We start from the raw sequence: 18049 nt of genomic DNA on the forward strand, positions 1-18049 counted from the left end.
TTTTATTATAATATAACGGGAAGGGCATATAAAATATTGTTGCGTATTTAAAAATGCCACTGACTGTGGTAAAAAAACCAAAAACATCAATTGAAAGACGATACATATTTTTTAGAATATAAAAAATTATTTATTTCCAAAAACATGTATACCAAGATATTAAATTTATTTACAGTGGATAAATTGTAAATTACCCCTTTACTATACTTACTAAGCGGCTATAAAATAAAATTGTTTAATTTTAAGTAGAGTAGTTGGATAAATATTATTTATATAATTTAAGTAAGAGTTATTAAACTATATATTACAGATTAGCATATAGTCTACAATGAAAATCAGCCTACATGGGCAATCAGCCTGTGCGTAGGCTAGAGTAGTTTAATATAACATTATAATACCATATTATATTATAACGACACATTAAACAATCTTTTCTCACTAGTTATTGGCTTAGCGTTAGCGAAGCCTGTCACTCGAGGGGCTAGAAATAGTCCATTCATGTCTGTCTGTCTGTTCGTTAAAACTAATCCAGTCATTAAATTTTGCGCCATCTTACTATTCTATATAAACATCGAGTCCGATGATGATACGTATAATTTTGTGATATTTGGCTGAGCCATAGCGAAGCCTATCTTTTCGCAGCATATATCAAGAAAGAAAAAGGCTAATGAGTTGGGTGTTCACATTTATTTTGGAACCACTTAGTGTATCTCAAACTTCTTTTTATGTTTGTATATCTCTATGTCTGCCTTCCGCGGGATATATTGAGAAAGAATAGGGCCATTAACAAAGCATTGTACAATATTAACTTCTACATGGACAAATTCAAGTTTAATGATGATCATTAAGTGGGGTTTGGAGTTTTAAGAAAGTATATTACTCAGGAGAATATCTCGAGATAGAAACGAGCTGTAGGTTTAAAATTTTAACGAAACTTCATTTCTAAATATAAAAGCTCGAGTTCAATGTTGGTTTATATTCCTTCATAGGATATGTTTCACTGTGAGGGATATATCGAGAATGAATTAAACTGAGGGCTGGATATTTGGATATCTAATTCAATAATGGCAAGATCGATGTTCCTCATCTGACCTGTATGTCGTCAATATTAGGGGGTGGGGAGGAGGGGGTAGTTCGGGCATGATTACTAGTAACTTTCAGTACTTTCTTCCAGCTTTTTAGGACAATGAGATGAATCATGTCCTATCTGGATGTCTTTCAAATAACGACGTAGCAAAGAACTTGGTTAAGCCTGCTACGTGACACATGGTCTAGCGTACTCCTACCATGTAACATTAAAAGCCAATGTTTTATGGTCAATGATAATAATAATAATAATAATAATAATTCTTTATTGCAGTAAAACAATTTACAAAATTATATTGCAAACGACATTTAATAATATTTATTAAAAATCTAAAAACTAACCCATCTTTAGTTATCGCGGGGACAGTCAATTCTACTTATTAATGCGTGATCCTAACAATGAGAAAAACAAATGAAAACTAGGCGATAAAATTTATGTTAGTGTAATGAAACATAACATTTACTAAAACCCCTCATTCCACTCTAAAAAAAGTATTTTACGTTAAAAAGTGATATGAAGGTATATTTAATAATGAATATAATGTGCATCGTATTAAAAATGACGGATAGTCAAATATGGTTTATAAATAAATTAAATATTTGTTTGTGGTTGGTTGTTATCCAGTTTGATGAAATCAATACTCCTAGTCTTACTGACTTATGGATATCCCAACAATTGGGTGGATACTGTTCTAATTGTTGTGCTTGAAGTCTAAAACATTTCTGGCCTAAAGTTAGGCGTCATTAATATAAATATAACATAGTCTAAATATGTACAAAACCCAATCACTAGAAAACTAATATTAATCGAATTTACTTTTTCAAAGTAACTAAACTAACCTACAGTCTTTATCGTTATTGCCTCAATCTGTGACAGGAGTGTATGGAGTGAGATGAGGCTCAATAACAAGATTAGACAACGATAAGGACTCGTTAGTGAGTAAACTTCAGGGGCTGACACTCGTTAGTCCTGATCCAACTGTATCGTTATCAGCGAGATAGGAATATGACGTGTGTCTACATTTTACTGAAATAACGGAAGGAAAGTAAAATAACCTAATAATGAGTGTAGTCGAGAACAAATTCACTTTAAAATAAAATAAATATTCATCGTTACATTTATAAAATAATTTACCTACTACAGTAACGTTTTAAAATAGAATATTTATTTATAAAAGCATTTTAAATGACGTTTACAAGGAATATAAAACTGGTTGGGTTTACCTGCGGGAACAAATTGAATACAGTCATATGTAGTTTCAGCTTTGTTCGTATGAAGTTTGTGACTTAGTAACGCACATAACCTAAAAAAAACCATAAGGTATCTCAAGAAAGGTTTCATATTTAGACTTTAAATTTTGCATGAAACTCCATTTATGCATAGGCAAGAATGAGTTCTACTATGATGGTTTGATGGTTCAGCCTTGGGATTCGGCTGAGCGTGATATAAGGTTATCTCTCAGTAGACAGGACAAATACACCCCTATAAACAAAGGAGAGGTTTTTATGTCTCTTTTGTCTAATGGAAGGATTTAAGAATATCTGTATTTTTCCGTAGGATATCCCGAGCATGAAGTGAGCTATAGACTGGACGTTTTGCATTCAACCTCAGTGAAGCCTGAACTCAGAAAGGATAAGAATATCTGTATCTTTCCGTAGGATATCCCGAGAATGAAGTGAGCTATAGACTGGACGTTTTGCATTCAACCTCAGTGAAGCCTGTACTCAGAAAGGATAAGAATATCTGTATCTTTCCGTAGGATATCCCGAGAATGAAGTGAGCTATAGACTGGACGTTTTGCACACAACCTCAGTGAAGCCTGTACTCAGAAAGGATAAGAATATCTGTATCTTTCCGTAGGATATCCCGAGAATGAAGTGAGCTATAGACTGGACGTTTTGCACACAACCTCAGTGAAGCCTGTACTCAGAAAGGATAAGAATATCTGTATCTTTCCGTAGGATATCCCGAGAATGAAGTGAGCTATAGACTAGACGTTTTTGCACACAACCTCAGTGAAGCCTGTACTCAGAAAGGATAAGAATATCTGTATCTTTCCGTAGGATATCCCGAGAATGAAGTGAGCTATAGACTAGAGACGTTTTGCACACAACCTCAGTGAAGCCTGTACTCAGAAAGGATAAAAATATCTGTATCTTTCCGTAGGATATCCCGAGAATGAAGTGAGCTATAGACTGGACGTTTTGCACACAACCTCAGTGAAGCCTGTACTCAGAAAGGATAAGAATATCTGTATCTTTCCGTAGGATATCCCGAGAGTGAAGTGAGCTATAGACTGGATGTTTTGTATTCAACCTCAGTGAAGCCTGTACTCAGAAAGGATAAGAATATTCGTTCAATTTTCAGAGCGATAGTTGCTTGAGTAATAAACTGAGGAAAACATTATTTATAAAATTGAGAGGAGAGTTTTTACCGCAAAACGCGGAGATGAGCACAACAATCCTCTCAATGGTGACAACGGATTCTACTCCCGTGAAATGCACAATAATTTCTATCTCCTACAATTTTAACAAGGTAGGAGCATGCTACACCCACGTGTCGCGTAACAAGCTTGCCGAGATTGTATGCGAAATTTCACATCTATATCTCGTTTCATTTTCGCGATGTCCTGCAGCAAATAGACTGACAGAAAAGAATCATACAAAAAAGAAAATTCTACATCCTTTTGTCAGACAAAACAGAAGTTGTGTTACCCTACTGAGTGATAGGCTTCAATAATGTTCAGCCGAATTCCATGATTGGAGATGCACCCAGAACTCATTCTTGTTTTGTAGAAATGAAATTTCATACAGAATTTAAAGCATACAAAAAAGTATTCTTGAAATACTTTGCCACATGATAAATATACATTTTTATTAATTTTGTTAGGTATTACAGCAGCGTTCAAATAATAAAAAATCCGTGAGAGCTTAGGTAGGGTACTACAACGCAAAAGTACTCAGAAATCAACTTTCACTCTGTTACGTGTTATTTCACTCTATGAATAAAAACATGAGATTTCATATATCAAAATCTGGATAAAATTGCCACTTTGTTTAAAAATTTATTTTTTCTACTATTTTCTCGTTGCACTCATAGTTACCCATAAGACCAATTAAAAAATATCCAATAAAACCAATAAAAAGTTCTACAGTACCATGAACCATCATCATCGAATTTAGTGTCACCTGTATATAAATGAAGTTTTACGCAAAATTTGAAGTCTATTGTTTAGTATGAAGACAGACAGAAATGGGAGTTTTTCAGCCTTCCATATTTTGATAGCCCTCAGCAAATAGATTAATTGCACTTTAAGCATCAATTCTGTCATTATGATATTTAAATAATGCTTATTTCAACCATAATTTATGACAAAGCAATTTATTCAATAAGAATAAGTTATTATATATTAGTATTGCTATGATGGTACATTACTTATAACGGTAAAACATCAGCTTTATATCAATCATAAGGGTAAACATAAATAGATAATGAAATACACTTATCGCCCTTGTTTAGTGGGTAAAATATCAATCTTTCAAACTGTAATTATATTTATCATTGTTGTATAACTCATGAATAATTATGGAATTTAATTAAACTTTTTTTGCGTAAAGAATGTTTCTAATGTTTAGAACGGAGAACAGTGAGAACATTGAAGCCATAGAATGCAATTACCGTTGTTTGTGTGTCATGTTGGTTTTGCTGCTTTGATTGTCGATGGGCCAATCATCAGAGTTGATGCAAACCTAATCCAATCGCAACTGATGATTTTTGGTAGTTGAATGTGTTCGTTTCTGAACAAGATGCAATTTATTAAGCTATTGAAAACTTATAACTGGTTTTTGTAACAGTTGGGTTAAATGGAATGAATTTATCTATACACTATGACTTTGAATGAGCATTATGGATACACTTCTAACACATTCAAGAGTTTATAATTGATGCTTTGAATCAAATATCTTGCTTCGTTTCGTAAGTTTTCTTCACTGCAATTCAAGACTATGTTTGTTATCATATAGATTTTATATTTTGAAGATCATCTTACAGATTTTTAAAATTAAACAGATGTAGATACAACCGCATGATCCTTGAGTGGTTTGTCAATGAAAAGTATTACAAGTTAACTTTACAAGAGGTCATTTATGTAATATATTGCATAATCTTCACAATACAAACCTGCTCACACAAGTCATTGATACTAGTAACAAACTACAGGTAGCAGCGTGATTTATTTATCTCTTACATATGTCTCACCCTCGCACTGCTTGAGTTTATTTATAAAGAACGTACACATAGTACTTAAGTGGAATGACTTAACTTTCCAGTATTTAACTTTATATTTATAGAATAAACAGTATTACCAAAAAAAGTAGTAGCAATCTACGAGCCGAGAGCTAATTTCCGGTGTATATGCCCACAACCTTTCTTATAATCGATAGAGAATGTTTTCTAAGAAAGAAGTAGACGTCACGTTAGTTTTAGTGGAGCGTATCAAATTTTTCACGTTGTATTTTCCCTATATGCACTTAAAATCGACCGTCAGACATTCAAATAATAAGAATGCTGGACGTCGAAGAAACTCGTTACATAGTTTTGACACCAGAGACGCCTAGATGACAAAATATGATGTAATCTAGGTGAAGAGGTATGCTCATTGTCAGGTGCACGATTCCTGGCCGACATTTTTGAATATCTTCAGACGAACATGACTCCAGATTCTAGGAGTCAAGTCTGTGACAGCGTCAGGTCCAAACAATGCACTAATAGGTAGGTGAACTGAAGCTAACCTCACTAATCAACTTTGAATCAACCCTCTCCACCATAGCTACGTTACTTGTACATTTATAATTAAATAGTTGTATCACAGTCATATAACTAGATAAAAAGATCTACAATAATCACTTCAATGGCTGTATATGGTTCACTGACGCTGATTTAACGTTTATATACGTTACGGTTGGTGTATCGGGTTAGTGTTGAGAAAGAAATTATCATTTTATATTTTTAAACCTTTTGTCAACCCCATATTTTGACATCAAACAACACTGGTGAGATTTATAATCGGTTCTTATCTCTAAATTTCAGAAAAAGCTGGTTCTGTGTTTGTACATTGTGAGTTGGCTCTCAGTTTCTGTACTAAAACCATTGAAGGTTATTTAAATGGGAAACATAATTTTGGTAGCCATTTCGGTATTGTGAAATAGTACGTTTTGATATATACAGCAAGGGATAAGAATGATAACGGCTTCCATCCACTTTTGTTGTATTTTTTAATTTTTTTTTTTGTAATCTCGATGACTAATAGTAACACCGGTTTCCTTTTAAAAATCCATCGTGGACATCGTGGATCGCTTCAATATTCACAGAAAAGTCACCACATACAAGAACTGCAACCGTACAGTGAACGAATGTGCGGATTTAAAGCATAATAAGAAATTTGGGATGTTGTTTGTTTTCTGCAAGTGGCGGATATGACAGGCGTGACAAATCAGAGGCAGGATATGACGTCCTGCTCTCTGCAGATGGCACGGCTAGCAGGAAATGAGAGCTCTGAAGAGCATTCACAACGCTGGAGTACACCGGTTTTTGAAATTCCTCACACAAGGTCCAATTTAATCAGCGCAATAAATGGTTAATTATCTTATACTAGACAACCCATTAGTCGTTTTGAAACAAAATTTAAATTTTCACACGCCAAATTTTAATTTTCCTTCAAAATGATTTCTACCGTAGACCCACAAATAATTACAAACACAATAATTAGAAAATATTGTTAAAAATGCGTACATAAAAAATTAAAACGTTTCATTTATTCCATTAATTTTTTAAATTGTAATTCTGATGATGGTTTTACTGTAAAATACGTATTAATGTACATTGTACTAAATTATAAAGGCGAAATTGCCTGATTTTCTTTTGCTTTCACGTGTAAACTATACAACCTATTGAAGTGAAATTTTATATGGGCATTCTTAAGGTCCATAATTTGATTACAGGCTTATTCTCATATCGAAAATCCGTCCGGGCTACGTCTCACTGGTCTCTAAAGCAGCCAAAAATACTTTGTGAAATATTAATTAAAAGTCTGTAAAAATATTATCAAATGTTCTGTATAAACATTGATTTATGAGAGCAAAACCACATAATTAACTCATTTATCTACTATTTAATTAGCTACTACATAAGATGTCAGAATTTGACTCCGATGACTCCCTTTGAAGGAGTCAGCAAGAATTATGCTGGATGACAGTTTGTTGGACTGTGCTTTTGAACTAATGTACTAATTCCAGCTCTAAATGTTCTAAAATATTTTAAAGTTTATAACGGAAAAAACGCGTAAATAGTATCATTGATAATGTACTTTTAAATGTACATGCTTTGCAAATATTAAGTACTATAAACGTAAGAGAATATTACTTTTTAACTTTAAATATAAATTTTAAGACCCATATTTAAAACCCATCATAGTGATCGTTTGGGAGAAGTGGGCTTCTCTGATCTGTGATACATAACCTCTTGATTAGGAAACAAGACAAAACCAACTATGGAACAAATAATACGAAGATCAGAGTAAATTACAATGGTAAAAAATACACTTTTTAACATATTTTCTTGATTATGGTAACAAGTCAAACTCAACATTGGTGGAAAATTCACTCGAACCAGAAGTGCTCATAATTTTTTTAGTGGATTTTTAGTATACAGCGCCGAAACTGCCTTGCCATTACAGTTACGTTCTATAAATATTTCAGCATTGTTGCAGAGAGTCATCTTCAGGCAACAGATTTTATATAGAAAATGAAAAATAATATATTTCGCAGATTTAAATGTGTAAGAAAATGTTGATGTTGACAGAACAAATTTTATGATGATATATTTTACGTATTAGGGCGTATTAGGTTGGGCGAAGTATTTATGCATTCAACGATTTGGAAATTTTCTAAAAAATAAAAAGTATGAATAACATTTATTCACAATTAACATTGGTACTACTTTTTATGAAGCAACGTGTTAATGACATTACTAGAAATATGCATCTCTTACAACCAACAGCTGTTTTATTCCTGATCGAAAAAGAAATCAGGAAGCTTACTATCAGTAAATAAATGTACAATACTGTACAGAAAACCGTGGTATAATTTAAATTTAAATGTTTAAATGAAGAAATGTTCACTGTCTGGTTTTAAAATATCAGTCAAACTAACAAAATAATTATTTTCGGGTAATACTTGTTGTGGATGAACTACAGTGTCACAAATTTTAAGAGAGTGTTCTGGAAGTATGTACATTAATCTTCCAGAAATACTGCTTAAGCATACTAATCAGAGTAACACAGAGCTGGGGATTGAAACGTTTCATGTCAGAACGCGAGTACAGTAAACACGCAATACCAAGACCCAAGCATCTGTTGTATTCACAGAACAATTCGATTCCAATTCCAGCAAAACCAAAGTCATGCATTCTGCGAAGCCTAGAGTGGTTTCCTGCTTACGGAGAAATACATTTAAGGACAAAGTCAGATCCGCAAGTGAAGTAACAAAAGTGTTCAAAACTATTTTGTTTTTCTTGAAAACTTCATATTTTTATTAAGTTTGGCTTCAAGAGCAATCGTATAACAATATGATTAATTTTAGGTTGGGTTAACCTTTTCTAATTTGAGAGTTATAGGACCTTCCACAGTTATAATATAGTTCTTAAAAATAACAGAACTAAGTTTTATTAATCTTCAAGAAGGAATGGGCATTTATTCCCACAGTTATAATACTGTATAGTTCTTAAAAATAACAGAACTAAGTTTTATCAATCTTCAAGAAGGAATGGGCATTTAAGTACTTATTTTAGGAAACTTTGTTACGAGAATATAGGAAAATGTAATTTTATCTTAAAGGAATAACATATATTTTAATGATGAATGCCTCTGAAGATATTTTGTAAATTAAATATAACATTGCTTTAAAGTACAGTTTCAATCTTTCATCTATTATTATTGTACGTATTTAAAAAGTGTTGTTTTTCTTGAAAAGTTTATATTGTTTTATATAGTTTGGCTTTACGCGCGAGTGTTAAAACAATGTGATTAGTTTGAGGTAGGGTTAACGTTTTAAAATTTGATAGTATAAGACTTTCAAATAAATTTCTTGAAGGCAACAAAACTAAATGTCATCACTCAATGAGGAGTAATATGCATTTAATTATTTAGTTTGGAAAATTTTTTAACAAGCCTGTGTGAAAATGGACTTTTAATTTAAGGGAATAACATGTATTTTCATGAATAATACCCTTGAAAATACACTGTAAATTAAATAAAACATTGTTAAAAAACTTGCATAATTTTTATATAAATGAGATGTTACTTTCAACCATATTTTATGTAAGTAGTGTACAAAATTCATATCTTTATCTTCAAAATTATCCCTCGTAAAATCCCTGATGTGAAATTGGCCGAAATTACAAATCAAATGCATAACATTCCTCATGGAATTACTAAAATATGTATACGGTGAGTGTAATTAAAAACTGTCATTAATAAAGAAACAATTAATTCCTTAATATTGATAATTTTATACAGGTATAATTCTGATTGTGGTGAGGATGATTGACACAACCAAACAAGTAAAGCTCTCAAATTCACGTTTACAATGTCATTCAAACTTTCAATCTTCCTGTGAGAACAAAAAGTTTCTGTACTATTCATAATTACTTACATTTAATCAATGATAAATAATAAAAATAATCTCTAAACAAACAAAACTCATTATGTTTGAAGCTATCAATTAGTATTATTATATATTCAATATATATTTTATATCTATTAGTATCAGAGCATTTTATTAATTCTCTGATACTAGCAGAAGTCCAAATAAGTGCCTTATGTACTCGTATTATGACGCTTACAAGGAAATCTGTTATAAATGGATGTTACAAATCGTGTTAAATATTTGTATGGTGTTAAATCATCGTTAGGTCTCAAGCTCTAATTTTTAAAATTGCTGGAACATGACCGGAGGCAAAACGAGTATAAAGTCTTGAATAATTTAAAAAAAGATGATGGATAGATAGATGTCTCCTGTAGTTTAAGTCTCATCAGTCTCTACAAGTCAAAACTGTCTTGCGATATTTAATCAGTGTCTATTGATAGACATGATATTTATCTGAGCTTCTTGATTTTTTCATAAATATATATTCTTGTGACTATCGTTCACAATTATTATTATTTTCTAAAAGTACAAATAATGTACGAGGTTAACAGATGAACCCTTTTAGGTCTTACTGCAAAAATACATAATTAAAATAAATAACAAAAGCTATTCTGTTAGCTATGCAAAAAAATTCTAAATCGACATCCAATTTCTATTTTGTAAGACAACCGGATTGAAATTAAGTATGCTCGTTTTTGAAACATTTAAAATTAATTTCGGTTCCAGAAGAATCAAAATAGTATTATTATTTTACTCGTGTGTACCACAAAAAGTTAAATACACCATGATGTAAATACGGTGTTCAATACATTAATAAATATTATTCTAGAACAGGGAAAAACATATATCCCAAATGATTTGTTTAACTATACAAAAAATAACTTTTTAAATACAGATATTTAAAATGCGAAGTTAAATTAAATTAACAATTTATAAACAACTTAGAAAAATAATATAAAAGTAAAAATGAACCATCCGTTCGCATAATTTAATTGGAATATTACGAATGAAATCCAACCTGGTATTTTCTGAACACCTACACTAGGTGATATCACTTTGTTACAGGGGATAGTAGCGGAAAGAGGAAGAAGAAGACGTAGAGTTGACAGTTTGTCTGGGGAAATATTATGTTGAGTTAAAGCCAAATAAAAGTAATGACTTTTATCGTTGAGTCGGCTTGGATGAATTCTTTTTGCCGCTTCACTTACTAGTCGCTTGCTGCATAGATAATTTAAATAATGCACTCATTGTCCAACACACGTCCTTAAGTAATGAATATGCAGTTGATTGAGTCAATTTCTTTCGGTTTGTGTGGTTAATTCAGTTTGAACAAGTATTAATGTATTTGTAATAAAGTACAAGTACTAATTTTAGACCTTTAAAATATTTACTTAATTTAAGAATAATGTGCTAATTGCATTATTTAATTATTAATGTTGTAAGTAATTAATAATCAAAAGGTATGTGTGAAAAGTTCCATATACGGATTTTCATCGGACAAAGCACAACCTAGACATAGGAAATAATATAAATCTTTTACATCTAATCGAATCTAAACAAATTTCTACCCTGTTACCTACTGTGTCAAAAACTTTACACCATAAAGAGGTGAAGAAAGAATGTTTATTTGAAATCCGAAACAACTACTAGTAGAAAACATCAAACATAACTCTACAGTAAGTACTTGAAAATAAATAAATTAACCATTTATAAAGCTTTAATTTTTCCAAAAATCCCTATATAAAAGAGCAATAAATCAGCTAATGCAATAAACTGAGCCACGGAAGAAGTGAGCGCTCAGATCACTATATGTGGAGTAAAAGACTCGCTCAAGTAGTTCAGGTAGTAAATGAACTACAACCGTCAAAGTTACGTGGCGCAACCCTAGCGTTAGCCCTCAGAACTAACTGAAATTATCACTCGCACGTCAGTACACCTCATCCGTAGGTATGATCTACCTCTCGTGTAACTAATGCAATAAAAGTTACCACATACTTCCTGTAATTTGTTTTCAATGACTAACCATAGTATATCTTCATAGCACAATCCAAAATTCTCCCACAAAATAATAACAAAACAACACTCATCTAGTTTTAAAAATTTGACTTGCACATGGTTACACATATTTTTCCAATAAACTATAGAAAAGTTCCTTAAATCGAATTATGCTTACTAATTTCAATAAAAATAATTATTTTTGGAACACAATAAAGGTAAAAAGTAACACAAAATGCCTAAATAGTTTTCATTGAAAGGGAATTTTTTAATAATGGAATGAAAAATCCTACATTTCCCTTAAAATTATATATAATATGATCACCAGCCACTACTATTCACAATTTCGGCGCTCATATATTTAGTAAATAATAAATGGCGCCCTTTTGACACTAAGTTAAGTTACTTTGAATAAAAATAATCGTATGATATAAAATAAAATCCTTTTCAAAATAAAAAAATACCCATTAACTAAAGTAATGCAAAAATTCAAAATTGTGCCTTCTTTAAGAATAGAAAGTAAAAGATACTGCCGCAAGTGTTATTTCTTTTCGGTTAACTATTACCGTGTAGTACAAAAAAGCTGAAAATTTAACAAAATGGCTGGATTCACCAAAAATAAGAGAGCTTTAGTTGTCTGCAATCAAAAGAATTACCCAAAATTATGCAACATGCTTTTTTTTAACCTGGTTAATACAATTTTATATAATTTGTACAATTTTGTGATCATTTATTAAACCTATGATGTTTTAATAATTCATCTAGTTTATATATAATTCTTGTATATAAAATGATGTTGAGTGACATAGTCTTGTCTCCACCCCTAAGTTTACTACAGTGAAAATATGAATATGCCATCTTTACTGACTTATTTACTGACAGTTACAATGAGATACGAACATCGTATATGGAACAAATATGAAATGAATGAGACTCCATTTATGAATACTTTGTACTTTTCTCTCTTGCCTGTAAAAGCAATTGGGGAAGCACAAAAATTCATATTTATTTTTATACTAAGAAAATGGAAAATAGTCGTTTAAAATCCGTATTACTGAGGTGAAGAAAAAATCATCTACAACTTGCCTACTTAAGTATGAAATTACTCTTTTGAGATTACTTGCCTACTACACAAACTGTATTATTTGTTTAGAAAACTTATGTAAAAAATTCTTAAAATAAGTGTTTAGTATTTAGACTATAATTACATCACCAATACTATTATATTGAAGTACTGTATAGGATTTTGTTTAATAAAACTGACGACTCCTTTAATTTTTATAGAAACCATACCTATTAGTTGAAAAATAGAAATACTATGTTATTTTCGTAATTATTTATATATTTAAAATTATGAATGGGTTATCATATTGTACGAGTATTCGGAATATAAAATTTGTTGTTTGATCCTCCATTTTTTACGGGTAAATATTCATTGAGAAAACTAAACCAAGATGTTACTGTTTTGTGCGTTTGAAAATGTAGAGATTATATTCAACAAAATAATAGCGGATAAGTTTTAATTTTGAACAATAAAAGCACAGTTTTGAACAGTAAATAAACATTGTTAGATATAGACACACATTTTAAGTTTGTCATTTAATTTTTAAAGGCGTTTAGTTAATATGAGGTACAGAATTATACTAGTCTTTCAAAACCTTTTGAACTATACCCGTTTTAACTTTTTTTATATTACTTTTGTAGAAAAGGTTACGTCAATATGTACATGCAAGGTGTAATTTTAGAGGCAATACATTACAAATTAAGAAATTGATAGTTCTTGAATCTAATGACATTTGTAGAAAATCCTGGGTTTTTTTTGTAAAGCCTCAATTTTGTTACGTTTCGTCTACGAATGTGAAACGGTAAAATATAGACAGAGTTCGCCAAATTGTTTCTTTTAGCTAAAGCTTTAAAACTTAATACTATCGGTTTTTAATTGGAATTTTTAAATTGGAATCCGAGATCTAGACTTTTGACATACTTTGACACTTTTTATTCCTTGCATGTGATTTGGCATTTACATTTAGCTTTTACAGCTCTAATCGTTCTCCTCTCCATTTAACGCTAATCTGCAGGACACATTCACTCTGTATATACTTATACATACATAAAGGCTTGTGTGTGTTTGTGTATTACTAAATATTGTGTATTACGTAATGTGAATGCTAATGTTTAACAAAAAGATATATTTCTTATGACAACATAATTTTTCATGACCATCAAATAAAAACATGAAAATTTATGTTTCAAAAAGTAATTTGACATTTTACAAGTAAAAACTGAAGGCTGAATCAGGAAACAAAGCTTTAATTCATTCCTTAGTTCAGAATCGGAGACTTCATTATTTATACAAGTATGAAATTACTCTTTTGAGATTACAAGAACAGCTAAAGAAAAACTTAAACTTCCAACAGTGACGTAATTATTCGTTTTATTTACATTAGTTGCTAGGCAACAATTTCCTCTTTTACCAGACAGATCGAGTTATACTGTGTACAACATGTATCACATGTATATCCCGTGTTTGTTTGTACTAAGCGATTACCGCTAAAAGTCAAAGATCAAGTGGAGAAAAGTGTATTATTTATATTCTTCTAACATTCATTTCACTGACAATTCTGATTTTTTTTGCTCACGTGCGTAGTTTAGCATTATCGTACATTTGGTTGGATATTAAAAAGACATGGGTATTTTGGTAAAATCTAACAATAGTTATCGATATTGTACCATAATACCACACTAATGTATTATTCAGTCGTCCAGTTAAATATTCATGTCCTGTTTTTTACCATCAAAAAGTTAAATTTTAATGACTTTTTGTACAGAAAACTTCGATAAAGCAATTTCCTTATAATATCTAATAAATAAAAACCTGTTGAAAACTTGTGCAAAAGCTCCAGGATTTTATTAATTTCAACATTTTATTTGTATACTGAAAAAATAAATTTATAACCATCGAACATTAAGTGGCCAATGAAAAGGAAAGTTAGGAGACCTCTTCCAAAACTTTAGATTTTTCCTCTGAGGGACTGGAGGATGCTACAACAAAAGCTGTGGATCAATATTTCTTGTATTTATATTTAATCAAATACACATATACTAAGTTAGATTCGTCTAATTTTATGTTCATGATGACCATATTATATCGATGGTGCGTCATACCCTATCAAATTTTTATTCTGTATTGGGACGTAAATTTGTTTAATCCAAATCGTCTCTTTTGATCTACACCACCTATTCTTGGAAATAAAATGTCAATACATAACTCACTTCAAATGAAAATCGATTCGTATTAAAGGTTTCAATATACCATCTACTTAATATATTATATTGATAACACTTTTAACCTTAAATGCAATTTTTAAAAGTGTTCCTACTAAGTGTTATCTCTAATAAAATAAGAATAGCTGGAATACTTTTAGTGATTTTTTTGTCATTTTAAATGAAACAGTTATGTTTCTATAAATGCCAATTCTGTTTGACTACGTAGCCTTGTCAATGAAAGAAAAGTCATACGTTAAAGCAATTCCCGGAAAACTGAACATTTCCCTGTTGATTGTGTGAATTAAAGAGTGTAATTTCCCTGAATTTAGCGATCCTCCCATGGTATTTTCTCCTCCTTTCTATATAACGCTAATATATCTGTACATATTTACTTACTTATTTTGTTAAAACAGCCACCAACTAAATTAAATCGTTTTTTTTCTGTGTAATAACCGAGAAATTATACAATGGTGGAATGAGGAAAACATGGTAAAGACGAACAAAATGAAGGTTTCAAAAGGTTTGCTAGCGGAGTTACAGTTGATTTACCGCCTACATATTGACAGTCAGAAGCTGGAGGGAGAGGGGTAGCACAAGGGGGGAGGGGATTAGGGGACTTTTTGTAAATGATAAATCTTATCACAGGCTATCAATAGGGGGAAATTCTGCTCTCCGGAAATTACTTCCAGCATATGGCACTTGTTGAATGGGCCATTTGTGCCACGGCATCGTCCAGGCTGCATCCAACTGAAGTACATTTGAGTTTCTTTTAAAGTTACTTGTCACGCATATTGATCTACGACACTTTAAGGGTTGAATTAAAACCTGAAACTTTGATTTCAAACACTATTTGTTTCCAGTTATATTTATTATTGGATTTCTTAGGAAAAATACTGTTGAATTTAATTTTTTTACACTACAATATTATGAGTGTTTCTAAAAATTACGCAATTAATTCTATATGTAGGGAGACCGGGGCAAGTTGACGACCGGGGCAAGACGACGAATGGTTAGTTTCTCAAATTAGTTGCTAGGTAGTAGCACCGGTCGAATGTCAGTAGCGCTCCACACGGATGGCCTCTGAAATAACTGGCAGTGAAGACAAGTTCGCCATTGTGTGTGTTGTTACAGCGGCTTGTTGTTTTTGGAGTGCGTTTTTTGTAACTTTCGGCCTTTGCATCGTAAGGTTTATTGAATACGCAGGTAAGATATGTTAATTTTCAATATTACCTATATTTACCTTATGTATTAGGCTACTCATAAATACCATGTTTGTTTATATTTATCTTAAACTTAAATGCCAATAAAATTTACCTACTCTATTACGGCCCGCTCGGGGCAAGATGACGTGGGGCAAGATGGCGTGTTTCGTCATCTTGCCCCGGTTAATTTTACTGGTGCAAAGCTGAAACTTTTAAGAAGTATGGTTATGCATACAATTTTGATTTAAGTAAACTAATAACTGACGACCACTGTGAGACTTAACCACTTATTTAAAAAAAATTTAATCTACACTTTTGTTTAACAATTTTACTTTAGAATTGAATTTTTTATTAATTTAATATGCGGGTACAGATTTTTAGTTTTACTTTGGTTCCAGAGATGGTGAGAAACTACAAAAAGACTTCCTCTAGAGAGAAGTGGGAAAAAACCAACATGGATACTGCTTTCACAGAGGTCAAGGAGGGAAGAATGACTTGCTTGGGAGCAGCGAGAACTTACAATGTTCCAGAGGCAACACTTCGACGCCGACTGAAAAAGAACGTTTCGGTAACTATTTTCACCTACACCTTGCACCACGTTTATATTTTACAACTTGTTTTAAGTTAAATTATTTACCACCTTGTTTTTGATATTAAAACAAAAATTTACTTTGGTATAACAACTTCTCACGTTACAAAGACAAGACTATAATCCGTACCCCAGCTTTTTACGCAAATACACATAACATTTTCATTTACTTCATCACAACATTTCTAAGCAACCTACAACGATTATTATTTACATTTTCCAAACCTTTAAAAAGTACCAAACTTTAAAATAATGAAATAAAATAAATATAAATTTTTTACCTTTCCTGCTCCCCTTAAACAAGTTTTTTTTTTTAGGATATGCCTGTCCATGGAGGAAGATATAGAGAAGTATTCAATGAAGAGCAGCTCCAAGATTTACACAACTATTTGACGGTAATGGACCAAATGTTTTTTGGAATGACCAAGTTGCAGTGCAGAAAACTCGTTTTTGAATACGCAGAACACTTAGGGATTTCTCATCCGTTTAATAAAGAAACTAAAATGGCTGGTGAGGATTGGCTGGCTACCTTTATGAAAAAACACAACTTTAGTATGCGTAAGCCAGAAGCAACATCTGTTGCAAGAGCAATGGGTTTCAACAAACCTAGTGTTGATAAATTTTTCTCCATTTTGAAGGAAGTGCGAGAAAAACACAATTTTCCCGCTGCTAATATCTACAATGCAGATGAATCAGGACTATCTACTGTGCCCAATAAATTACCTAAGGTAATTTCACCAAAAGGAAGTAGAAGAGTTTCTAAAGTTGTGTCTGGGGAGAGAGGCAGGAACGTCACTATTATTTGTTGCATCAATGCTACGGAACTTACCTACCCCTTTTTTGGTATTTGCCAGAAAGCGAATGCGACCTGAACTCATGGAAAGAGCTCCACCAGGTAGTGTGGGCCACTGCCAGCGATAATGGCTGGAGCAACGGAGAGTTGTTCGTAAAGTTTTTGAACCACTTTATCCTCAATGCAAAACCCACAGTTGATTCTCCTATCCTGCTACTTGTCGATAATCACAGAACCCACATAACCCTAGAGGCAATCAACTTATGCAGAGATAACCATATTGTTATGGTTGGATTTCCTCCTCATACAACACACCGTCTTCAGCCCTTGGACGTTTTTCATTCTTTGGTTCGCTGAAAACCTTTTACAGTCAAGCTTGTGACAACTTCATGGTCAATAATCCAGGACAGACCA

At 31.9% G+C, this 18049-nt stretch overlaps 2 protein-coding genes across 3 annotated transcripts in view; one reads left to right on the top strand and one right to left on the bottom strand.

Annotated features, from left to right (window-relative positions):
- Nucleotides 1-18049, bottom strand: part of LOC124360185 (high affinity cGMP-specific 3',5'-cyclic phosphodiesterase 9A) — a 641497-nt gene that overhangs the window by 262496 nt on the left and 360952 nt on the right. The gene's annotated exons all lie outside the window — the stretch shown is intronic.
- Nucleotides 6562-17714, top strand: LOC124361196. Its single transcript, XM_046815235.1, has 3 exons — nucleotides 6562-6664; nucleotides 16652-16821; nucleotides 17160-17714. Exons 1-3 carry the CDS (start codon nucleotides 6562-6564, stop codon nucleotides 17712-17714), a joined length of 828 nt encoding a protein of 275 aa, XP_046671191.1.

Source organism: Homalodisca vitripennis, chromosome 4, assembly GCF_021130785.1.
Source record: "Homalodisca vitripennis isolate AUS2020 chromosome 4, UT_GWSS_2.1, whole genome shotgun sequence".
In the NCBI taxonomy this organism is placed as follows: domain Eukaryota; kingdom Metazoa; phylum Arthropoda; class Insecta; order Hemiptera; family Cicadellidae; genus Homalodisca; species Homalodisca vitripennis.

Excerpts from the sequence above, each read along its gene's own strand:
- LOC124361196 (XM_046815235.1), top strand. The coding sequence starts at position 6,562 with ATGACAGGCGTGACAAATCAGAGGCAGGATATGACGTCCTGCTCTCTG. Across the intron at positions 6,665-16,651 it reads AGAGCATTCACAACGCTGGA|AGATGGTGAGAAACTACAAA; the intron begins GTACACCGGTTT and ends CTTTGGTTCCAG. Across the intron at positions 16,822-17,159 it reads GACTGAAAAAGAACGTTTCG|GATATGCCTGTCCATGGAGG; the intron begins GTAACTATTTTC and ends TTTTTTTTTTAG.